The sequence below is a fragment of the Carcharhinus amblyrhynchos genome, chromosome 1, assembly GCF_965287045.1.
Source record: "Carcharhinus amblyrhynchos chromosome 1, sCarAmb.v2.hapA, whole genome shotgun sequence".
Lineage (NCBI taxonomy): Eukaryota > Metazoa > Chordata > Chondrichthyes > Carcharhiniformes > Carcharhinidae > Carcharhinus > Carcharhinus amblyrhynchos.
Window position 1 is genome coordinate 148,602,844 of NC_137324.1, and position 26,365 is coordinate 148,629,208.

Below are 26,365 nucleotides of genomic sequence, written 5' to 3' on the forward strand. Positions count from 1 at the left end.
GATTTTCTTCATTCTTTATTAATTAAATAAAAACCAACATAACTAGTACTACTTTGGAACTGTAGGACAATATAAAATTAATAGAGGCTTGTTTTTTTCATGATCCGCAAAAATTCTTGTTCATTTATCTCACCGTCGCCATCACGGTCAGCTTCATCAATCATTTCCTGTTTATAAATAGAAAATCAACATATGACTTGAAGTGGCATTTCTTCCTATATGAGCATAAAACCGTAAACCTATTTGAAAAATATATTTTTAAAAACCTTTCCCCAGAACAGTATATGCCTATACTAGCAGATTGCCAATGGTTTTGCTCGCAGTGAACGTGAGTATTTGTTGCTTTGTGGCAGGATGTAACATAATAGGCCAGATGTTGCTGGACTGAAGATCTTGTGGTATATTACTGCGTGGTACTAAGACTTTTTCCTATGTCTCAGCTCAAGTTTTTGTGCTATAACTTGCTTGAAATGTAAGCTCATAAAGGTTTTGCAAGAGCAAAGTAACATCTGGGACCTGAATGAATGATGGGACTAAAGGTTACCTAATCTCTAACCAATGAGATTTAAGGATGAAGAAAGAAACATCAGACTGAGGGAAAAGGGTGAATTATAGATGCTAGAAGAGAAATATAGAGGAAAAGAAAAATTGGATTAAGAGAAAGAAAATATGTAGAAAGGAGAAAAGTACATTTTAAAAATGTCTAACAGTAACTGCATTCAGGAATGACATTGAATAGTTTTAAATTGTTCCCTTTTGGGTCAGTGACGTTTATTGAGATTGCATTATCAATTGTAAAGGGGAGGAGGGTAACCCCCTGTGAAGCCCTCTTGGCACTGACTTCTTGTCCAACTCTACCCTCAACCTCAGGGTTTACAAGTACCTCCGTGGCCCAGCATGGCCATCATGACTGGCTTTCACTTTTGAAAACTAGTCATGGTTTGCACCACCATGCAACAAACCATTTAATAATATTAAAATTACGTTAATGTATTGAAATCATCACATCACCATTTCTCAGTATGAGATCCCACCGGTGCAAATTCCATTTTTGTCTGCTCACAAGATTTAGCAAGTGTTATGCTAATGGGGCCGTTTGATCACGACATAGTCTCAAGTCAGGATGTTGTGTGACATGGAGGGGAGCTTGCAAATGGTTTTCTCATATTTTAGCTGGTTGAGGTTGTGGGTTTGGAAACTGGTGTAGAATTAGCCTTGGTGAGGTGCCACAGTAATCTTGTGGAGGGTTCACACTGCTGCCGCTATGTTTCAGTTGACGGATGGGGTTTCAATCAAGTGAGCTGCTGTGTTCTGGATGATGTTGAGCATTGTTGGAGCCGCATACTTCCAAGCAAATGGAGAAAATGCTATTGTCCTTTTATTGATGGTAGACAAGCTTCTGGCGTCAGGAATTGGGTTACTCATCTCAGAATTCCCACTGTCTGGCCAACTCTTAAGAACATAAGAACTCACAGCAGGAGTAGGCCATCTGGCCCTCAAGCCTGCTCTGCCATTCAATACGATCATGGCTGATCTTTTTGTGGGCTCAGCTCCACTTACTCGCCCACTCACCATAACCCTTAATTTCTTTACTGTTCAAAAATCTATCCTTGCCTTAAAAACATTCAATGAGGTAGCCTCAATTGCTTCACTGGGCAGGGAATTCCACAGATTCACAACCCTTTTCCTCCTCAACTTAGTCTTAAATCTGATCCTCCTTATTTTGAGGCCATGCCCCCGAGTTCTAGTTTCACCTACCAGTAGAAACAACTTCCCTGCTTCAATCTTATCTATTCCCTTCACAACCTCTTGTAACTACAATATTTATACAGCTGGTCTAGTTCAGTTTCTGGTCAATGGTAAGCCTCAGAATATTCATAGTGAGGAATTCAGCAACAGTAATGTCAAGGGAAGATGATCATATTCCCTCTCGTTGGAAATGGCCATTTCCTGGCATTTTTGTGGTGACTTGCTACTTATCGGCTCAAGCCTAAAATGTTGTCCAGATCTTGCTAAATATGGATATGGATCACTTCAGTATCTGAGGAGCTGCAAATGGTATTGAACATTGTGCCATCTCCACAGAACACCCCCATTTTTGAAGGGATGGTCATTGCTGAAAAAACTGAAGATGATAGAACTTGTGCAGCCAATTTTTGGAGCTAAAATTGTTGGCATCCTTCAGTAACGACCAAATTTGTAATAGATAAAGATAATTTCCCCTGATTTCCATTTACTTCAGTTTCACTAAGGCTCCTTATTGCCACACAAGTCAAATGTGCCTTTATGACAAGGGCCATCACTCTCACCTCTCCTCTTGAGTTCCGATCTTTTGTCTATGATTGGACCTTGTAATGAAGTCAGGAACCAAGTGGTCTGGGCAGAACCCAAACTAAGCTGTTTTGCAAGTGTTGTGTGATAGCACCTTCCATCATTTTGCTGATGATCGAGGGGAGGCTAATGGGGCAGTAATTATCTAATTGGATTAGTGCTGCTTTTTGTGGACATAATAACTGGGAAGTTTTCCACATTGTCAGGTACATGCCAGTGGTGTATTAGTGAATTATTGTTGTGAGGAGAATCTGAGCATTAGTTATCAGTGAATTTTAGTGCATTACCATTGGTTACTGATGGATTAAAACCCTAAGACATGGGAGCCGAAATTAGGCCACTCAGCCCATCAAGTCTGCTCCACCATTCAATCATGGCTGATATTTTTCTCATCCATATAACCCCTGATCCTCTTATCAATCAAGAACCTATCTCTGTCTTAAACTCACTCAATAAACTGGCCTCCTGGATTAAGTGTTCAACCACCTCCAGTTCCCCCCCACCTTACGAATCTCTCCCAACTTTTAGTTTATTCTTTTCCTGTTTATTCAGTTTCCTTTAATTGTCTGCTTTGGGATGGCCTCCTAGTTCTTGGAATTTAATACAGCAACTGGCACAAAATAATGAACAAAAATATTCCACTAATGGACCTGATCAGTAGAAGATAAACAATCACATTTTAGATATCATATGATTAGATCTCTAGGAATACCTTCAAACAAAATTAGCAACACTGTTCAGGTGAAGCATATCTGTCCTATACATATTACTCCTGTCACAGAACTTGTCCCAATGTCCAGAAATTTGAGTTTTTCCTTGCACCATTTCTCCAGCCATGTATTCCTTACTTTACTATTCCTGTACTGAATAATACATGAAACTGGGAGTAATCCTCAGATTATTAGCCTCAAGGTCCTCTTAATTTTATCCCTTAATTCGTCCTTCCGAATGGCTTCATTATGAATGAATTTCTTGCTGTTTTCCCTTCTCTCTCGAAAATAATTTGTACTTATTTCATTACATTTTTACAGTAACCTTGAGATCAACACACAATATTGATTTCTGCACTGTGGTTAAATAATAACCTGTCAATGCTTTTCACCATGAAATCCTCAGTTGCTAACATTTTTGCATTTCATACCTGCTCTCTCCCTCATCAACCACTCAATAGTGCTATGGTATTGCTCGTGGTTGCTTTCTTTCATGTTATCGCCAGCAGAATTATTCAGAATTCTTTATTTGCATGTCAGTTCAACATTCTCAAAAAATTTCTATATTGCTCCCAGTGTCCGCCCTTGCTTATTTTCAACAGCTCACTCAGACTACCTCTGTATATACATGATCCCAGGAACTCTTTAGCCTCACAGACAAGGTCCTATAAATACAAACACGAGGCTGCAAGGAGAAAACGTCTTGAGGCTGGTTTATGAAATTTTTGAAGGTGGCAGGACAGGTTATCAATTTGTTTGTAGCAAACAAAGCAGATAGGATTCTGGGCTTTATATAGAGAGGAAAATGTACAAAAAGACAGGAAAACATTAGTTTTGTCCCAGCTGCAGGACTGTGTGCAAATCTGGTCACCAAACTCTAGGAAGGATGTGACTACTTTGGAAAGCATAGGGAAATAATTTAGTAAAATAGTTATATGGATAAGGGACTGCAATTAGGTGGAAAGAAGCTAGAGTTGTTCTCCAGAAAAATAAAAAAAGGTGCAAAATTGCAGAGCTCTGAGATACAGAGGGATGTGGGTATCCTGGTGCATGAATGACAAAAGGCTAGTATACAGATAGAACAAGTAATTAGGCAACCAATAGAATATTGTTGTTTATTATGAGGAAAATTGATTATGAAAGTAGGGAGGTTATGCTTCAGTTGTACAGGACATTGTTGAGACCACATCTGGAATATTTAAGGAAAGATGTAAATACACTATAAACAATTCAGAGAAGGTTTACTTGGAATACCAGGAATGGGAAAGTTGTCTTTCGAGGAAAGGTTGGAGAGATTATGTTTGTATCCACCAGAGTTTATAAAAGTAAGAGGCAACTTGATTGAAACCTTTAAGATCCTGAGGGGTACTGACAAGGTGAATGTGAAGAGAATTTTTCTTCTTGTTGGAAAATCTAGAACTAGGGGTCACTGTTTAACAGCTCATTTAAGACAGAGGTGAGGAAAAATTTTCTCTCTGAGGGTTGTAAATTTCTGAAACTCTGCTCTACAAAATGCAGTGGAAGCAGAATGTTGGAATATTTTTAAACACAGAGCCAGATAGATTCTTGACTAAAAAGGGGGTGAAAAATTATTGGGTGTGGGAAGGAATGCATGGTTGAGGTTACAATCAGATCTGTCATGATCTTATTGAGTGACAGAGCAGGCTCAAGGGGCCAAATGGCCACCTTCTGCTCCTAATTTATATGTTCCTTAGAGAAGGCCAAGAAGCGATCTTTTAAAGATGTTTAAAATCATGAAAGATTTACATACAGTAAACAAAATGAAAGGATTTCTAATGGCTAAAGTGTCAATAATTAGAGATCAGAAATTTAAGGTAATTGGCAAAAAAAAAGAAGCTACTTAAGGAAAAGCTTCAATTATTAAGTGTGTTTGGATTTGGAACACACTACCTGGTAGGGTGGTGGATACAGATTCAACAGTTGTTTTCAAAAAGGAATTGGATAAATATATGAATGAAAATAAAAGTCGCAAAGATATTGGAAAAAAGCGTGATTGGGATTAACTGGATTGCTCTTCGAAACAGCAGCACAGACTGGATGGGCAAAATGGCCTTCCTCTATGCTGCACTTTTTTTTAACGAAGACCATGAGTTTGAAAAAGTGAACACAAAATACAAAGCTAAAATGGAATCATGGTGCAATACATTGGTGCACTGTGAATAAAATGACAGGATGTGGGTTACTAACCACAATTCCCCAAACAGTGAACTTTAGCTTACCAATAGCTAACTAAAACAAATAATGATTGCAGAACAGTTAAGCAGCAGAGTGGGGGAGGGGAAGGATGAGTGGGGAATTAAAGAAAGTAAATGCCGCCACCTATTTATGACTAATGCAATTACAGGAGCTGTAATGTACAGGAGGTGTTCATGTGAGAAAAAAGTCACTCCAGAGAACTCATTGCTTATCTGCTGCAACGTAATATTCATAATAAAACCGATTTAAAAAACAATTGAGTGCAAGAGAAGGAACCGCAGGAATAAGCACTAAAAGAGAAAGAGAGAGTGAGTTTAGGATAAAAAAAAAGAAACAAATGGAAAGAAGACATAGTGAAAGGAAAGAGGTGAAAAAAGGGAAAAGACATAGCAAAAGCAATCAAAGAATATCATTGGGAAAACAATGGTAAGAAAATGAATGCTGCTAGATAAACAAGAAAAGGGTGAAAGAAAGAGAGGCGAGGCAAAAAATACAGCAAAATAATGAAGGGAATAAAGAGGGGAAAGAAAGGGAGAAAATAAAATTAATAAAAGAAAGAAAGAGTGAGCAAAAGAAAGCGAGTGATGAGAAAGAAAGTAGTGAAAAATAAGAATAAACCAAAAGTGAAGGAACGGAATTGTAAAAAGAATGCTAGAGTGAGCAAAACCATGGGAGAAGCTATGCACAAGGAAGAAACAAAACAAAAGTGAGACTGAAAAGAGAGAAAGGGAGAATAGAGAAATGAGGCGAGCTTGTTAGAAAGTGGAAGAAATTATGAGAAAATTGAGCAAAAAGAGAAACATGTCATATTTAGATTCATGATGTGCCATATCTATATTAAGTCAGATTCCAGTGGTTCCTCCAGCCAAATACAATTGGTAGACATAAGCCAGCAAGCTCTGTTTTTGTATTACAACTTTCTTATCCACACCTGTAATTCTTCATCAGTTAGATTTTCACCCAGCTCTTTAGCAACTCTCTTAAGGTTTTTGAATGATATCTTGCCGGTGCCATCATCGTCAAACAACCGAAAGGCTTTCAAGATTTCTTCCTTGGAGTCTTTCTCACTCTGGGACAAAAGAAGTGATTTTAGAGATCCTTATTTAACTTTTCAGTATCATTAATATCTTGAATGCAATTCTTGGCAATCTAATGCACGTGTATCTGACATCTCACCATTTTCTGAGTCATCATAGCTAGGAAGTCATTGAAATCAATGCTACCAGATCCTTCCTTGTCAATGTCTGAAATCATCTTCCTTATTTCTTCCTTTTTAGGTTCAAATCCCAATGCACGCATAGCAACCTAAAAGAAAAGGTTAACATGTCATTCCATTCAACTTTATAACATGGACACGACTTAGATATAGAAAGACAGAAGGATGATTTTAAATGAAGAACAATGATATAAATGAACGTAAACATTTCATGTCTCCACTTTCAACATGGAAACAATTTGGTTTTTACAGAGCCAGAGTTTTACAATACAAAATGAGGCTCTTTGGCCTATCATGTCTGCACCCATCAAACATCTATATTCTAAACTTGTTTTCCTACACTTGCTCCAAAACCTTGTATGTCATGGTGTTTTAGGTGCTCTGAAATGCTTCTTAAATGTCATGAGTGTTCCAGCTTCTACTTATATGTTGTGAGGGTTCTCATCTCTACCACTCTTTTCAGGCAGCAAGTTCCAGATTTCCACCACCCTCTGAGTAAAAAAAGTTTTCTTTCAAATCCTCTCTTAAATCTATGCCCCCTGGTTACTGACCTCTCTACTAAGGGAAAATATCTCTTCCTGTCTATCTGATCTATAGTCTTCATAATTTTGTACACCTCGATGAGGTCCCCCTTCTCTGCTCTGAGGAAAGAACCCCAGCCTAACCAGCCTCTCTTCATATCTGAAACATTCCAGCGTAGGCAACATCTTGGTGCATCTCCTCTGTACCTTTCTAATACAATAACATCTTTCCTATAGTTTGGTGACCAGAACTGCACAGTACTCCAGCTGTGGCCTAATGAGCGCTTTATACAGCTCCATCATAACTTCCTTGCTTTTACATTCTATGCATCAGCTAATAAAGGCAAGTATTCCATATGCCTTCTTAATGACCTTATCCACCTGTTCTTCGTTCTTTCTAGGATTTTTGGACTCGCACCCAAAGATTCCTCTGATCCTCTGTACTTCCTAGCTTCCTATCTGTACTTCCCATTGTCTATTCCCTTGTTTTGTTAGTCCTGAAGCATAGAAATCAAATCCTTACAGTGCAGAAGGAGGCCATTCAGCCCACTGATTTTGCACCAACTCTCTGAAAGAGCATCTTATCCAAGCCCACCCCTCCCCCCGCCTCATTCCCTTTACGCTCCACACATACCCCATTAATCCCCCTAACCTACACATCTTAGGATACTAAGGGCAATTTAGCATGGCCAATTCATTTAACCTGTGCACTTTGAATTGTGGGAAGAAACCCATGCAGACATGGGGAGAATGTGCAAACTCCACACTATCATCCATGGCTAGAGTTGAACCTGGGTCCCTGGCACTGTGAGGCAACAGTGCTCACCACTGTGCCACCACCCTCCCAAAATGTATCATGTCATACTTTTCAGGGTGAAATTCCATTTGCCATTATTCTGCCTATTTGCCCAACCTGCTACATCATCTTGTAATCCAAGGCTTCCTCCTCACTATTTACCACACCATCAATTTTCATGTCAATTGCAAACTTACTGATCATACCCCCATATTCACATCTAAATCATTAATGTACAAACAGCAAGGGACCCAGCACTGATCCCTGTGGCATACCACTGGATATAGACATCCAGTCTCAAAAACAAGACTCTGTCTCGTGCCACTAATGGGCATCTCCTGTAGCCGGTGGAGATTCGAAAATTAGTGTCAGAGACCTGCAATCTCCTCCTCTGTTTTACATAACAGTCTATGATACATAACTTGGGCCGGGGAATTTATCCACTTTTAAGCCTGCTAGAACTACTAACACCTCCCTCTCATTGCTAATCTATTCAACTACATCACAGCCTCTTTCCTGCTTTCTACACCTATATTGTTCTTCTCCATAGTGTACATAAATGCAAAATACTCTTTGAATACCTCACCTACATCTTTCAGCCCCATAGATATTGCACTTTGGTCACTAATGGAACCTACTCTTCCCCTGGTTACTCCAATACATTTATACGTTGGGACTTCCCTTTATTTTGCCCAACAGTGTTATTTCATGCTCTCTCTTCACTGTTGTAAATTATTTTTAAGTAGATCCTGCACTTTCTATACTCCTCTGGGACATCAACTGTTTTGACCCACTGCTTCCAGCACCTCCCCCCCCGCCCAACCAAATCTGCCATAAGCCTCCTTTTTTTCCCCCTTATCCAATGCTGTATATTTCCTGACATTCGGGGTTATCTGGACTTGTTAGTCCCAACTTTTACAGAAACATGTTGGCATTGAACAGTATTTGCTTTTTGAATTACTCTCACTGCTCTGATGTGGATCTTCCAACAAGTAGTTATTCCCAGTCCACTTTGGCAAAATCCTGACTCATGTTATTAAATTCCAACCTAGTACAGAAATGTCAGCATCCTACACATTTGCATATTTTACAGTGTTGGATGCTGAACAGGAGACACCCAAGATAGTAAATATCAACTTTTGCTCAGTAACTAGTATTAGATTCTCTAGTTTGGGCACCTTTCTTTGCCATCCAAAAGACGGAAAAATAGAAACCTGTATTTATATAGCACCTTTCACAATATTAGGATGCCCAAAGCATCACAATGATATATTTTGGAAACATACGCCGCGATTCTTCTATCCTGCCGCACTAATTTTTTAGCGCAGCGGACCAGGAGAATCGCACAGGGGGGTGATGCATGGGATTCGTGCAAGAGTTCACATCCTGCTAGTCTCGCAGCTTCAGATTTCTGGCGCGGCAGGGCTAGCATTTAAATGATATTTTAATATCTTTTAAATGCTATTAGGAGTCTCGAGATTGAATTCTCTGGGCCTCTCCCACCCTGCCAGAGTATTTCACTCCAGCGGGATTTACAGTAGTTCCTCACTTTCAGAGAACTAGTGGCCTGACTCTGTTGGAGTGAAGGGGGTCAATCGGGGCCCCAGGATGTTGGGCAGTGGCGGGGTGGTGCCCCTGGGCATGACACTGTGCCCTCTGGCACTGCCCATACCCAGGGCATGGGGCATATGAAAGCGATTGGTGGAGATTTTCTCATGAATTCTGCTCTTAGCATCTTTTGGGAACAAATTCACCCAAAGTAACTGTTGTAATGTTCCTTTCCTTACATCAGTCAAAATACGTAGGTGCAGGGAGAGATTTATAGGCTTCTGTGAGCTGTTTTACCTTGCAAATACGACCCTGCATACCATTGTCCCTTTAGAAAAAAAAGAATTAATCACAGCCCAAGTCTGTTTTATGTTAAAGTTACAAACAGGGTTTAATTAGTTACATTTGCAGCACTGACCTAATGTGTGGCCCCGAGGATTATAAAACAAGGGTAAATACACAGATCAAGTTACTTTATAAAGTTTTAAAAGTTGAAAAAAATCTGATTTGTTTGATTTATAAAATACTGGGAGCCGGGGGGGGGGGGGGGGGGGGTGTGGATTCTTCGACCTCCCAGCCACGTGTTTGTCGACAGCGGGATGTACTGCACTGTTCACTGGTGGCGGGATTCTCTGGTCCCACTGCTGTCGATGGGATTTCCCATTGATGTCACCCCATGCTGCTGCGAAATTCATGGGACAAACGCGCTGCCAGCGGGACCGGAGAATCCTGCTGACATGAACAGATGGAAAATTCCCCCAAGTATTATTTTATTTAGTTATTAGAAATTATATTAAAATATATTAATTTACTTTTTAGCACATCAGCATGGTTAAGGGTGGTTTTTGGTCCAAGATTAACTTCAAGAATTAAGCACATAATCTCAAGTGACACTGTCGCACAATATTATCAAAACGCATTCCTTTCCTTAACACCGTAATGGATCATAAAAATCCATATCCATGATGGGGGGGGGGGGGGGGGGGGGGTTCCTGTGACCATGGTGGGGTTCCCTTTTTCAGATGGGGGCACCTTATGAAAACAGTGCACCTGCTCCTATTTTTTTTCTCTCAAAGTGTTCAAAGTATGACGGAAAAACCCAGCAAGGTAGCAGTCGGGCTGCCCTCTACTTTTCTGGCCAGAGACAAAACTTTGAAGAAAAACCAAAAATTCCACCCATCATTTGCCTACCAGTAATGTATTTACTATAAAATATTTAAAGATGCAACAAGACGCACTATAATTACAATTTTCTTTTCATGCAAACTTAAGTTTTAGATTGCTGTTTGCATGGATTTTTCAAAGAACGGCAAAGACTCTTCTAATTCTACCCCTAAGAATTTATATTTAAAAAATAAAATGTAGCATAACATTTATGTTGGTATTATTTAAAAATACCTTGATTTCCTTTACATCAATAGTACCCGAACCATCAGTATCAAACAAATCAAAAGCCTCCCGGATTTCTTGCTTTTGTTCCTCTGTTAAATCAGGTCTTGGTCCAGATTTTTTGCGCTGTGAAGTTCCAATGCCACTTTTCCTGAAGCTTGCTGCCTAAAGAAGGATTAAAAATTTCTTAAGGTGATTGACATATACATTTATATGGTTAATGTTTGTGCAAACAGTGCTCACTCCACCCTATTTAATAGAACCACAGAGGTTTATAGTACAGAAGAAGGCCACTTAGTCCATTACGTCTCTGCTATCTCTTTCCCAGAACAATCCAAATCAGTTATTTTTCACTAGTCCCTCCCCAAAATTTCATTTTCTCAAATTTAAAAATATGGCACAAAGCATTCCTCGTCCCAACAATTGCAGCAAAAAAACATTTCTATTAAACTCTCCTGCTTTGTGATTCTTTAAATTGATGAACCCTCATAAGACTCCTCAAAGAGGACTTCATACTTCACTGTTGATTTTATCTGAATTCTTAATAATTTTACAACTATGTTAAATTTTCTTTTAGTCTTTGCTACTCCAGTTGAAATAGTCCCAATATCCCAAAACTCTGCTTACAACTTGGGTTTGCCAATGCTCATCATGTATTTTTTGGTACTGTTCTCTTCAAGTATTGTTAATGGATAGAATTTTGCACTTGAGACTAAAGGCAGAATTCACTCATTTTGAGACTAAGTGTGGTGGCAGGCAGCTCTGGTGATGCCTTTGCTGCTGACCAGAACATCAGATCCTGAACCAGGTTCAGCACTTCAAGGCTCATTAATTATGCATTAGAGAGTTACCTGCCGACTTTTCTGGTGGGCTCGCAACTCACCTGCTTGCCTTCAGTTGACGGGTTTGAAGATCCCAGCGCTGTATTAACCAGTCCAGCACATTCATATCACTCTTTCCAGCCCACCCATCTTCAGTGGACTGTGCAGGGTGTCAGAAAGCCAGGCAGAAAAGGCTAGCAGCCTCAAAAAGTCATCTGTTCCTGATTCAAACACCACCGCCGCTCGTCCCTCCCCCCACATCACCTGTGAGGTGCCCTTAACCCACTTGGACCTCCAACTATTGCATCTGAAGTTTTTGTTCATCTCCTTATAGTAATCAAGGTGGTATTCCTTTGACTCTCTTGTTTGTGAACTTTTCATGCAGTCTCATCAGGGTCCAGCTTCCCTCCCATCAGCCCCTCCTCTGTCTTCCATTGGTCATTTTCTGCGTCACCTCTTTGCCCTTCTGCATGCCATTGTGAGTCCTCGTTCTTTCCAGCACCAGCTCCAAGCATAGCTCTCCTTCCACAATGCCTTAACCACACACCTTGCACTTTACCCTCGGTCGGTTTGATACCGATGTAAATTTCAACTGATGTGACACAAGATTGGATACCTGATGGGATGCTGACAGTCAGCTCTTTTATTTCCATTCACGAGATGCAGGTGCCATTTGCACCACCTGCCAGCAGGAATAGTGATCCGCCATTGGCAGAATTGCAACACGATTCTACATTAGCGGGTTTCTGACCTTTTGGCTCCTGCCAGATTTACCATACCCACCTGCCACCAAATCTACCGCGGATTAGATGGGAGAATTCTGTCCTTGGTCTGGTGACCATAGGAAGTAGGACTGGAGTAGGCCATTTGGCCACTGAAGCTTGCTCTGCGATTCAATAGGATTATCACTGATCCGACTGACATTCATGTCCACTTTCCAGCCTTTTCCCTATAACCCTTTATTTCCTTATTGATCAAAAATCTATCTGAGCCTTAAATATACACAAGGAGTTGGATTTTCCAGCCGTTCTTGCCCCAAAACTGAAAAATCCTCCCCAAGGTCAACGGACCATATCATAGTCCACCCCTCACCCACTCTGATTCCCATGGCAGATGGAACAAGAAAATTCATCACAAGGACTCTGAGCTCACAGTTCTCTGCGGCAAGGAGATCCAAACATTCACAACCATCTGAGAGAGAAAATTCCTCCTCATTTCAGTGTTAAATTGATGCCCTTTTATTCTGAGACTATGCCCTCTGGTCCTAGAATCCCTTATGAGGAGAAGCATCCTCTTAGCATTTATCTTGTCAAGCCCCTTAAGAATCCTATATCTTTCAATGAGATTCCCTCTCATTCTTCTAAATGCTAAAGAGTTTCGTCCCAACCTGTTTAACCTTTCTTCACAAGACAAACCCTCCTACCTGGGATCATCCTAGTGAATCTTTTCTGGACTGCTTCTAATGAAATATCTTTCCTTAAATAAGAGAACCAAAACTGCTCATAGTACTCCAGATGTGGGAGATTATACAGCTTGCACATTCTGAAACTGTAAAATCCCACCCGAGGTCATCGGACCTTTCCATCATTCGTCCCTCACCCACTCTGAATCCCACGGTGGGCAGGACAATAAAATTCCAGCTATGGTCCCACCAGTAACTTGCACAGTGGCAGCAAGACTTCCCTCCTCTTGTACTTCAACCTGCTTGAAATAAGAGCCAACATTCCATTACCCTTCCTGATTATTTATTGCAGTTGTGTGCTAGCTTTGCTAGTACCCCCAAGTCCCTTTGTGTAGTTTTTCTCCATTTAAATAATCGTTATTTTGATCTCCCTTTCAAAATGACCAACTTCACATTTTCCCACATTATACTCCATTTACCCATTCACTAAACCTAGAAATATCTTTGTAAACTGTTTGCATCCCTCTTGCAACTTGTCTTTCCACTTATTTTTGTGTAATCTGCAAATTTGGCTACAGTACATCTGCTTCCTGACTCCACGTTACTTCTATTGTGGACAAAGTTTTGGGAAGAATTATAAGTGATAGGACTCATAAGCATCTAGAAAGGAATAATTTGATTAGGAATAGCCAGCATGGTTTTGTGAAGGGGAGGTTGTGCCTCACAAACCTTATTGAGTTCTTTAAGAAGGTGACCAAAGCGGTGGGTGAGGGTAAAGGAGTTGATGTGGTGTACATGGATTTCAGTAAAGCGTTTGATAAGGGTCCCCACGGTAAGCTATTGCAGAAGATACAGAAGCACTGGATTAAGGGTGATTTAGCAGTTTGGATCAGAAATTGGCTAGCTGCAAGAAGACAGAGGGTGGCGATTGATGGGAAATGTTCATCCTGGAGTTCAGTTACAAGTGGTGTACTGCAAGGATCTGTTTTGGGGTCACTGCTGTTTGTCATTTTTATAAATGATGTGGATGAGGGCATGGAAGGATGGATTAGCAAATTAGTGGATGACACTAAAGTCGGTGGAGTTGTGGACAGTGTGGAAGGATGTTGCAGGCTACAGAGGGATATAGATAAGCGGCAGAGCTGGGCTGAGAGATGGCAAATGGAGTTTAATGCGGATAAGTGTGAAGTGATTCACTTTGGAAGAAGTAACAGGAATACAGAATACTGGGCTAATGGTAAGTTACTTGGTAGTGTGGATGAACAGAGAGATCTCGGTGTCCATGTGCATAGATCCCTGAAAGTTGGCACCCAAGTTGACAGGGCTGTTAAGAAGGCATACAGTGTATTAGCTTTTATTGATAGAGGGATTGAGTTTAGGAGCCATGAGGTCATGTCGCAGCTGTACAAAACTCTGGTGCGGCTGCACTTGGAGTATTGCATACAGTTCTGGTCATCGCATTATAGGAAGGACATGGAAGCATTGGAAAGGGTGCAGAAGAGATTTACCAGGATGTTGCCTGGTATGGTGGGAAGGTCTTATGAGGAAAGGCTGAGGGACTTGAGGCTGTTTTCATTAGAGAGAAGGTTAAGAGGTGACTTTATGTAAGATGATGAGAGGATTCGATAGGATGGACAGTGTGAACCTTTTTTCTTGGATGGAGATTGCTAGCACGAGGGGGTGTAGCTTTAAATTGAGGATGATAGATATAGGATAGATGTCAGAGGTAGGTTCTTTACTCAGAGTAGTAAGAGCATGGAATGCCCTGCCTGCAACAGTAGTGGATTCGCCAATATTAAAGGGCATTTAAATGGTCATTAGATAAACATATGGATGATATTGGAATAGTGTAGGTTAGATGGGCTTTAGATTGGTTTCACAGGTCAGTGTAACAGCGAGGGCTGAAGGGCCTGTACTGTGCTGTAATGTTCTAAGTCATTATATATATTGTAAACAAAATAGTGTGGTTCCAGCGCTGATCCCTGTGGAACCCTACTTGTTACAGGTTGCCAAACTGAAAAAACACTTATTGCCCTCACTCACTGTTTCCTGTGCATTAGCCAATTCTCTGTACATGACGACACCACAGGCTCTTACCTTATGACTTAACCTTTTAAGAACATAAGAAATAGGAGCAGGAGTAGGCCATCTAGCCCTTCGAGCCTGCCCCGCCATTCAATAAGATCATGGCTGATCTGTCGCTGCTCAGTTCCACTTTCCCACCCTCTCCCCATAACCCTTAATCCCCTCTCTTATCAAAAATCCATCAACCCGCGTCTTAAAAATATTTAGCGAGGCAGCCTCCACCACTTCAACGGGCAGAGAATTCCAGAGATTCACCACCCTTTGAGGTATCTCATCAAATGCCTTCTGGAAGTCCAAATAGAACACGTCTACTGGTTCCCCTCTATTCACTTTGGTTGAAACTTCCTTTGAAAACTCAAATAAAGCGTGATTTCCCTTTCATGAAACCATGCTGACTATGCTTGATTAAATATGATTTTTCAAATGTGCTGCTATTATTTCCTTAATAATTGATTCCAACATGTTTCCAACAATAGATGTTAGTCTAATCTGCAGATAGTTACCCACTTTTTGCCTCTCTCCCTTTTCAAAAAGGGGTGGCTCACTGGGCGTTTTCCAATATTTTGGTGTTCTTCAGAATCTAAGAAATTTTGGAAAATTACTATCGATGCATCCACTATCTTCATAGCTACATCTTTTAGAATCCTGGGATGCAAGCCATCGGGGCCAGGGGATTTAGCTGCCTTTAGCTCCATTTATTTGTCTAATACTATTTTTCTAGTGATGATAGGGGTACTTAATTCCTCCCCTCTATTCTTTAGCGTCAATGGGATTTTTAAAGTAATTTCCACCATAAAGACTGATGCAAAATATCTGTTTCTATAGTCTTTGCAACTATCACTGACTTTTACCTCCTTATATGCTATTTCTTTCAACTTAATACTTTCCTTAACTTCCTCGGTTAGCCATGGTTGGGTTATCCCTCTCAGAATTTTTCCTCCTTACTGGGATATATTTTTGTTGAGAGTCATGAATTACCTCCTTAAATGTCTGTCACTACTTGCTTACTGTCCAACCCAATCAACATGAAAATCAAAATCACCCATAATTACAGATGGGATATTCAGATTATTCTCAACGGATGGTGAGCATGTATGATCTTCTGCTTTTCAGTTCATTAATTATGCATCAGTGAGGAACTTGACAAACTTTGCAGTGGGATAGGTAGTATATCACCTGCCCTGCTGTTACCTCACAGGGATGAAGGTCCTAGTGCCATAGTAAAATGGTACCCAGACGGACATTCACTCATTGCAGGCCAGAAGCTCTGTATTATTCCTTTGGAATCCTTGCATCCGCAATTTAAGATTGGAGAAGCTTGCAGGTGAGAGCAACGAGGTCCCAGGACATACAATTTTTGCTCATCTCTAAACAGCGCAGCTGACGATATATCTGTGCTTGACCCAAGCTCACCGTTGCAGCTGACGATATATCTGTGCTTGACCCAAGCTCACCGTTGCTGTGGTCCATGTTTGCCAGCTTCTGTCTTAATACAGGCCTTGCAGTCTCTTACTGCTTAGGCTTTTGCTTCTCCTGGCCCTGTACCAACTTGTGATGAGTCCTCCATCTCCTCATTTGGATGAGAACCATTACCAAAACAGGGTTGCCTGCAACCTACTTCATTGGTGCCTCAGTGGCTGAATGAATTATGTGATAAATTTAGTGTTCATATATCCTCCACAGGTTTCCCTCCACCTGAAAGGCAGCAGACTAACGCTAAGCTCTTCACCTGATCTCTGTCTAGCATTACATCCCATCCCATTCCTTCCAGGTAAAGGACATCTTGGAGGACCAGAGATGGATGTTCTTTCTACTCATTCATACATGAGTGTGTATGGAGATGTTGCTCTTTGACAAGGGTGATTAGAGCCATTTGCAGGAATCTCATGTAAACATTTTCCACTTGTCTCCACTATGTTTTGATCTCTTATAGAGACCACTGCCTCGAAAGCATAGAAGACAAATAATCCTATAATCAGCCATGACCATTCACCTGGGAGGATGGAAGTTTGGGAATTACAAGTTGGTTGTCCTTCACCAGCTGTGCCCCTTGAAGGTATCCACCTCCAGCCCTTCATCTCTGTTTCTGACTGCGGACGATGGCAAATGGCACAGAATGAATGGTAGCTCCATAACTTGCTGGGATCTCAATGTTATGAAACCCATGAGTCAGGAACCAACCTGCTGCAATGCAGCCTTCATCAACACAACTGAAGATATTTGACATCCAGTTGCTTCAAGGTTATTAGTGTCACTTTAGTCAGCTGTCTGTGCTGAATGTGAACTCCATTGGCCCCAAAAAGATTCTCCTTCCACTTCAAATTTCATATAGAGCACCTGTTTGTCAACTGCAGCCCTGAGAAAATGGGAATGCAAATTTTCAGACACACTACAAAGCCTTCTACCCTTCCATTAGCACCAACCTCCACCCATCATTAGACACCCATTCAATATCACCTTTCCTCTTCCTGATCCCAATAACCAGTCATCTGTACATACCATTCCTCTTCTCAGAGCCAGTACTGATTACTATCCCTAATCTCACCCTGCCCCTCCCATTATCCAAGTCTTGTCCCGTTCCCTGACCCACCCAATGATAACTTCACCTACCAGACTCACCCTGAACCCGCCACTCTATTGCAGCCTACTATCCCCTCTGACTTTGACTGTTCCATCCTGCCAACAGTACCCTGAGTTCTACTCCAGGACCTCACCAATCCTGCCCTCTAAGACTAGCTCTCCCTTCCCCGGGCACACACCCATCTTTCCCTGTCTAGCCTTGGAGCTGTCTGTGATACAAACACTTGAAATCTCGCAGAGACTCTCTGTCCATGTACCTAGATGCTACTGATGAAGTGAAACTCGCCAGGTGCATACTAGTGAAACAGACTACTTATTATCCATTATGGACACTAGATTTGGATCAGGAAAATACTAACTTTACTCCAAAAAGCAATTTGGAATAAACTCTTATACTAAAGCAAGCAAAATGCACAACTGAGTCCTTGTTAAAGTTGTTCAATATATTAGCAAAGAGCTACATTTCACTAATTGGAAATCTAAATGTGCATTTTCAATTAGAAAATAAAAACTAAGAAATAGACACTGTTCTTTGGTACGTAATTTCAATGCACAGTCACACAGCATAAGCTTAGGTTTTGAGTAGTAAGCCAAAATGTGTGGGAGTGTTTTGATGGTTGTCTGTGCTTTACATCCTTGACAACTGTTCAGTTATTTGCTAAAATGGTGTGTAACCTGTGAAAACACTAGCACAATGGAGCACTGACTCAATCAACTGGAATAAACCATACTATGCCAGAAGAAAGCAAGCTCAATCAATGATGAACAGCTCCAAAAGGGAATGATGGCAAACAGCAGACAACATCTAATCATGATCTGAATGGAGGACTGGGATGGATCGAGCATGTCTTATGAGAAACAACATTATCAGCCATCATTGCAATGAAGTCAATGCACCACTCTCAACTGATGGACACAAATTTAGAAGCTATGTCTGAAAAATTCATGCCAGAATTCCAAAATTTGATAAAAGACAAAGGCTGAAATATTACCAGACTTCTGGCAATGTGCTGGGAGGGGGAGGGAAGGTTGGCAAAAACATGTGGGAAGGTGCAAGTGGAGTGTGATGGAGGAGGTGTGTAACATACCAAAATCTTCCCATTTCCATGCCAATTTGCAACAATAGGAAAGACTGCAGGTGGCACTCGCCTAGAACCCATATGAGCCACTTAATGGCCAATTATCGACCACCTCCCACTTGCAGTGGTTTTTACCCCACGTTGACAGAGTGCAGTGCTGCGTGCAGCCTGTCCACTAAAACCTCACAGACTTCCAGCAGGCTCCGGGGTGGAGTGTAGACCATCTTTTTGTGCACTTCATAGCCAATTGACAGCAATGGCTGCCATCAGCAATACTGCCAGCTGTTTGTCATGATCCCCTCCACATATCCCCAACAATGGAGCCTAGCTGTCACTCACATCCCCCAACAATACTGATCACTCTTCGGTGGCACTACTGCTGGCTCTTTGATTAGACTGGCACCTTGGAGAAAATCTGTTATCCTTAATAGGAATGGCAGCCCTGACAGAGGCCAGTTAATTGATCACTGCCAGGAAAATCCTTCCCCAGGTCCCACTACTAGTCTACTTGGGGTCACCCCTTGCTTTCAATACTGGACTTCGGCCAACATGGCAAAAGTTTGACCAGAGTTAGAAGTCCCATTAAGAAACTTGGTAAATGTATGCTCAGTAAATAAATATATGCAATACATTTTAACTACTTGCATTGTGATCCTAAGTTTGAACTTTATTTGACCCTTCTTCAATCTGATTGGGGAAGGGGCTACATAATTGCTTGTCCTCTCCCATAAATTCCAAATCCAGGGCACCATGCTGAAATGGATTTCTAAATATTGGAAGTTTAGTGCAAAAGCCCAGGGAAAATCTACAGACAAATGTAAGTTTAACGAGTGGCTAATGTCATCTGCTCGCTGTTGACCACAAAATCCAAGTCCTTGTAATGGCAATCATCATTTTGAAGTCTACTTTTCTCTAACATGAATTCTCTCAGCTCTGTTCGCCTATCTTAATGACAAAGGTGCTTTAACCTTGAATTACATCCAATGGACCACTTCTACACCCTTTTCAAAGCTACAAAATCATCCACCACGATGAGAACACCAAAACCAACACAGTATTCCAAATGTGATTTGCTCAAACTATATCTCGCAACATCAAAAACTGTTGAGAGCACTGAACAGAGCAAAAACAATGGCCGTACCTTTCTCAGTGTGGCAATCTCGGTGCTTTGACATTCTTGACAGATGTAACCATGTTGTAATTACAAAGCCCCTGTCTCAACCAGCCTTCCTCCCTCAAGCTGGGTGAGAAAGGAGCAACAAAGCACACCTCTGGCCACATCAACACAGAGTAACGGGGGGGGGGGGGGGGGGGGGGGGAGGAAACAAAAGAAATAACCTTTTTACAGTATCAGCCGCATAACGGGGATGCTTAAAGGGACAATTTTAAGGGAGAAGGTAAGTTTCAAAGACAAATGGTTTGGACAATCAGATGGAGAGAAATCAGGTTGAAGTGGAGGGGAACAGTGAGGGGAAAAGAATGTAGAGGTGGGGATCAGACCGGGAGGTCAGGTCGGGGGTGGGATGGCGTAGAGGATCTGCTGGGCGGGGGGGGGGGGGGGGGGGGGTCACGTGCCTGATGGGTGTCATGTGCAAGGCTAGATCTGAGTGGTTCAATAGTTACTCTGGAATTAAAAGTCTTTTCTTTCTCTCCTGACTCTGGAGTAATTGTAAGAATAAAACTGGCAAAACCATCTTAAGTTAGCTATTTAAATCACTTCTATTTGATGGTTCCCAACCATCACAATTGTCTAGGGGAAATTAGTGCTTCTGGATAATTACTCGGCAAACCCCTGCATAGCAACTACTTAGAGGGGCTCCCCAGCATATTAGGGTACCCTCTAAATGCGACACTGGGGAATCAGGAAGTTATGAGCCATCAGGTTCCAAGAACATCACTGCTGTGGTGCTGAAGACATGTGCTGCAGACCTAGCCTCACCTCTGTTTCCATACAGTGACATAATTGGCATCTACCCAAAGTGGAAAATTGTCAATATCTGTCAACAAAAAGCAAGACAACTTCAATCCAGACATCGATCACAACATGGGTCGATTCTTGACCATCAGCAAATTGGTGAAAAGTGTCACTGATAGTACTATCAAGCAGTACTTATTCACCAATAACCTGCCAACTGATGCTCAGTTTGGGTTCTGCTAGGGCCACATCCCCAGGCCTAATTACAGCCTTGGTCCAAATATGGACAAAAGGGCTGAATTCCAGAGGTGAGGTGAAAGTGGCTATCTTTGACATCAAGGAACCCAAATAAAATTGAAATCAATAGAAATCGGGAAAACTCTCCATTGAACTACAGTTACAAGTAGCACAAAGGAAGATGGCTTGGTTGTTGGAGACCAATCACCACAGCCTCAGGACATGGCATCCTCAGGATAGTGTCCTAGGCCCAACCATCTTCAGTTGTTTCATCAATGACCTTTCTTCGACGATAAGAACAAAAGTGGAGATGTTCACTGATGATTCCATTGCAACAATTCAGGTAATGAAGCACTTTGTGACTGTGTGCAGCAAGACCTGGAGATCATACAATAGGAGAAGAAGTAGGCCGTTTGGCCCCTGAGCCAGTTTAGCCTTTCAGCTTGTTTCAAATTCCACATACCCATCTACCTAATAACCTTTGATTTCCTTGTCTAACATTCAGGCTTGTGCTATTAAGTGGCAAGTAACATTCACATCCCCCAAGTGATAGACAATAATCCCGATGGACTAAAATCTCAGGGTTATCATTGGAGCAGTTAAGTTTCCAGTCAATCACATAAATACTATAGCTACAAGACAGATGAGAAGCTGGATATTATATATTGCAGAGAGTAACTCACCGAGGCACAAGTCAGGACTCTGATGGGATAGTTTTCACTCTGAACGAGTACAGCTCCAACAATCAAGAAGTTCAGTACCATCCAGAACAAAGCAGCTCATCTAATTGGCAGTCCAGTCCCATCTACCACCTCAAACATTCACTCCCTCTACCACTGGTGCTCCATGACTACTTTCAGTGACAGAGACATGGTTAAAGGAAGGGCAGGACTGGCAGCTGAATGTTCCTGGGTATAAGTGTTTTAGGTGTGACAGAGGAGGGTTGAAGAGAGGTGGTGGGGTGGCGTTGTTAGTAAAGGAGCACATCACAGCAGTGCAGAGGGAGGATAATATGGAGGAGTTAGGGATTGAGTCGCTGTGGGTGGAGTTGAGGAATAAAAAGGGAGAGATTATGATGCTAGGGGTATACTATAGGCCACCCAACAGCCCGAGGTCATTGGAGGAAGGTATTTGCAGAGGCATTTTAGATAGGTGCAGAAAGAATAAGGTGGTTGTAGTGGGTGACTTTAATCTTCCTGGAGTGGATTGGAAGGTGCCTAGAGCTGGAGGTACGGATGGGGAGGAGTTTGTAAAATGTGTCTTGGAAGGGTCCTTGGAGCAGTACGTAACTAGCCCAACTAGGGAGGGGGCTATACTGGATTTAGTGTTGGGTAATGAGCCGGGGCAGGTGGTTGAGGTTGAGGTAGAGGTAGGCGAACATGTGGCTAACAGTGACCACAAGTCTGTCTACTTGAGGATAAAAATGGAAAGGGATGAGTGCCATCCGAAGGGGAGGGTGCTGAACTGGGGGAAGGCAAGCTATAGCCAGATTAGGAGGGAGCTGAAGGACACTGATTGGGAGGAGTTGTTAGCTGGCAAGTCCACGGTTGGTAAGTGGGAGGCTTTTAAGGGCAAACTGATAATGTTGCAGGAAAGGCATGTGCCGGCAAAGAGGAAGGATGGGAAAGGCAGGATTAGAGAGCCGTGGTCCTCTTAGGGACAAAGGAGGGGAGCTATGCATCGAGTCTGAGGGAATGGGGGAGATCCTGAATGAATACTTTGCGTCGGTATTCACGAAGGAGAGGGGTTTGGTGTCGTGTAATGTCTTGGAGGGAGCTGTAGATCATTTGAAGGAAATATCCATTACGAGGGAGGAAGTGCTAGGGTTTTTAGGTAGCATAAAAATGGATAAAGCTCCGGAGCCTGATGGTATTTATCCCAGGCTGCTTAGGGAGGTGAAAGATGAAATTGCTGGGCCTCTGACGCAAATCTTTGTCTCTTCTTTGGACACAGGTGAGGTCCCAGAGGACTGGAGCGTAGCTAATGTGGTACCACTGTTTAAAAAGGGCAGTAGGGATAACCCTGGTAATTATAGGCCAGTGAGTTTGACATCGGTGGTAGGAAAATTTTTGGAAAAAATTCTTAGGGATAGGATGTATAAGCATTTGGAGCGTTGCGATCTGATTAGGGATACGCAACATGGCTTTGTTCAGGGGAGGTCTTGCCTTACGAATCTGGTAGAATTTTTTGAGGTGGTGACAAAAACAGTTGACGATGGGCGAGCCGTTGATGTCGTCTATATGGATTTCAGTAAGGCGTTTGACAAAGTCCCTCACGGTAGGCTGGTAGAAAAGGTTAAGGCACATGGGATACAAGGACAGGTAGCTAGATGGATTGAAAGCTGGCTGGGCAACAGGAAACAGAGAATAGTAGTGGAAAGGTCCTTATCTGGCTGGAGGTCAGTCACCAGTGGTGTGCCGCAGGGCTCAGTACTGGGACCTCTCCTCTTTGTAATATATACATAAACGACTTGGAAGAGGGCGTACATGGTGTGATCAGCAAGTTTGCAGATGACACCAAGATGGCAGGATTGGCAAATACTAAGGAAGATTGTCAGGTGACACAGCAGGATATAGATAGGTTGGTATATTGGACAGATAGATAGCAGATGGAATTTAATCCTGACAAATGCGAGGTGATGCATTTTGGAAGGAACAATGCAGGGAGGAGTTACATGATAAAAGATAGACCGATTAAAAGTATAGAAATACAGAGGGACCTGGGAGTGCAGGTGCACAAGTCTCTGAAGGTGTCAACACAGGTAGAGAAGGTTGTGAAGAAAGCTTACGGAGTGCTAGCCTTTATAGTATAAGAGCTGTCGTCTAATGCTTCAGTTGTACAGAACGTTGGTTAGACCGCATTTGGAGTACTGCGTCCAGTTCTGGTCACCTTACTACCGGAAGGACGTGGAGACCCTGGAGAGAGTGCAGAGGAGGTTTACCAGGATGCTGCCTGGTATGGTAGGACTGAGTTACGAGGAAAGATTGGAAAAACTGGGGCTCTTCTCCTTAGAAAGACGGAGATTAAAGGGGGATCTGATAGAGGTGTATAAAATAATGAAGGGAATAGACAGAGTCAACAGTGGCAGGCTTTTCCCTAGATTGGGGACAACTATTACGAGAGGTCACGATCTAAGGGTGAGGGGGGAGAAGTATAATTTGGATACTAGAGGAAGGTTTTTCACGCAGAGGGTCGTGGGGGTATGGAACGCACTACCAAGTAGGGTGGTGGAGGCAGGCACGTTGGATTTGTTTAAGGTTTACTTAGATAGACACATGAGTGAAACAGGGATGGAGGGTTATAGAAGACGGTATTAAAAAGGGTCAGAGCCTCGGGACAACACTGGAAATGTAATATTACATGTTAATGTTTTGTCTCTTTTAATCCACAGGTGTCGGTCCACCTTGTTGTCAAACGAGGGGCATGCACACGGTGGGTCGTGCGTGGGCTGTTCTTGGAGGTTTCGAGAGTGGCCTAGTACTTTGTGTCGTTGTGTGTGCTTAATCCTGGACCAGCAGATGGGCACCACAACAGCTCAGTGACTATCACTGCTAGCTGTGCAGATACATGGATTTGGGCCTGTGTCTGTGGGAGTTTGCGCATTCTCCCTGTGGTTGCGTGGGTTTCCTCCGGGTGCTCCAGTTTCCTCCCACACCCCAAAGATGTGCTCTTAGGCTGACTGGTGTACCAAATTGACCCTACACTATTCTCCCCTGAATCTGGCTACATTAGGGGTACCATTCACATACACACAGGGCAGGGTAGGTGTAGGAAAAAGCTTTGTTGAAATGGCGGCGCGGGCTCATTGGGCTGAAGGGCCTGTTTCCCATGCTGAGTTGTTCTTTGTTATATCAGAGATAGTTTTAAGTGATTTCTGGTTGTACATTAGAAATAAGGTATACGATTTAAGTGATTTTAATTTAGTGTTTTTGTGCAAGAACATATATAGTTCTAGTGAGATTCATGTTAAACAGAAGTGTTTACATGTGTGGGGGCTTTCAGTTTCAGTTCAAATCATATCTACCCGAGGAGAATTTAACAGCAGGAATACTGATTCATGAGCTGTGGGAAGGCAATAGATGCGAACCAAAAGAAGGCTTCCATGACCATGTTTGACCTGAGCCCATAAAACTACATAGAATCCTCATCATCGACTCCAGACCCTAACAGCTACTGACTACAGACTATCATATGCCCACTTATGATGGGTCAACAGTCACGGATTGTATTCGAGTTTGAGGCATTGGCTGTTTTGTAAGTGTGACTACATCACCTATTTGTGTCACTCATCTATGGGACAACTCTCCCAATTTGGCAGTAGCCCCCAGATGTTAGCGAGGAGAACTTTGCAGGATCAAGCGAGCAGGCTTTTTGAATCAATGCAGAGTTTAGGTTGATTCTTGTTCAGCTTTCTAGTAATTTGAAATAACTGAATGACTTGTTTGAATACTTCAAAGGGCAGTTTGGAGAGATGTACAGGTAAGATCTCATAGCAGGGGAAAATTTCCTTCCAAAAAGGATACTAGTGAACAATTTGCCTTTTTGCAATCATGATGTGGAGATGCCAGTGTTGGATTTGGGTGGGCACAATAAGAAGTCTGACAACACCGGGTTAAAGTCCAAGTTTATTTGGAATCACAAGCTTTTGGAGCACTGCTCTTTCATCAGGTGAGTGCAAACAATTTACTTCCGTATTTTAGAAGTAATTAAAAGTTCTCAAACTGACATTCTCCAGATTATTGGTCCAATAAAATGATTATAATAATATAACAATGAATACCACGACAGTACGTATTACATCAAGTCGGGTCTGCAAAAGACGAAAATAGCTATTTTCTCAAATTGAAAGTAAGAAGCATCATGTAAAAGGATTAGAGCACTGGAGAGCTCTGCAGCTGGGGTTCATAACACATGGTTGCTTGTGGCCTCAATTGCGAAACAGCAAGCTATCATTCGACAGAAACAGAAATTAGGCATGTTTGTTTGAATTGAATAAAGCGAATTACTGCTTGGGATTTGTGAATACATTAACTGAAAATATTATTCATTTCCCTTAAATTAAAAATCCAGATTTTTAAACCGTATTAAAATTGGCTAAATTTTGACTTTGAATCTGCTGGTCCGAAACTTGTAGTTGCAGACTTAAATACCAAATACACCGAGAACATGTAGTGGGACCGCTTATCGGAGTCAAGAAATCCTTCCTGACGGACAGTATTTGATGGGGCTGGGTGGTGGGAGTCTCCCACACAAACCATTTGTTTTGGAAATGTGTTTAAGTGGAGGAAGATCAATTATTCCGTGAAGGACTCAACAATTATTAAACTCGAAAAGAAATTATTTGTTTTAAATCTTACCATTTTCTGGAGTCAGCGCGAAGAATGCCGTTTATTTTGCAGACAATGTCGAGGTCTTCCAGCGACGGTTTTACCTTTCCCGTGTAAACAAACTCTCGAGCTCCTTGACTTACTTTCCCAGGTAGACGTACACATTCAACTCGTCAACAACCGGGGGCGGG

The 26,365-nt window shown here is 42.0% G+C and overlaps 1 protein-coding gene across 1 annotated transcript; it reads right to left on the minus strand.

Annotated features, from left to right (window-relative positions):
- Positions 1–26,365, minus strand: cetn4 (centrin 4). The gene is made up of 5 exons (XM_080193518.1): positions 26,205–26,365; positions 10,738–10,893; positions 6,435–6,563; positions 6,190–6,327; positions 1–167 (listed from the first exon to the last, which is right to left on the minus strand). Exons 1-5 carry the CDS (start codon positions 26,205–26,207, stop codon positions 78–80), a joined length of 516 nt encoding a protein of 171 aa, XP_080049644.1. The 5' UTR covers positions 26,208–26,365; the 3' UTR covers positions 1–77.

Coding starts and splice junctions, on each gene's coding strand:
- cetn4 (XM_080193518.1), bottom strand. Junction 6,564..10,737: donor TTGATGTAAAGGAAATCAAG/GTATTTTTAAAT, acceptor CTTTTCTTTTAG/GTTGCTATGCGTGCATTGGG. Junction 168..6,189: donor TAACTGATGAAGAATTACAG/GTGTGGATAAGA, acceptor ATTTATAAACAG/GAAATGATTGATGAAGCTGA.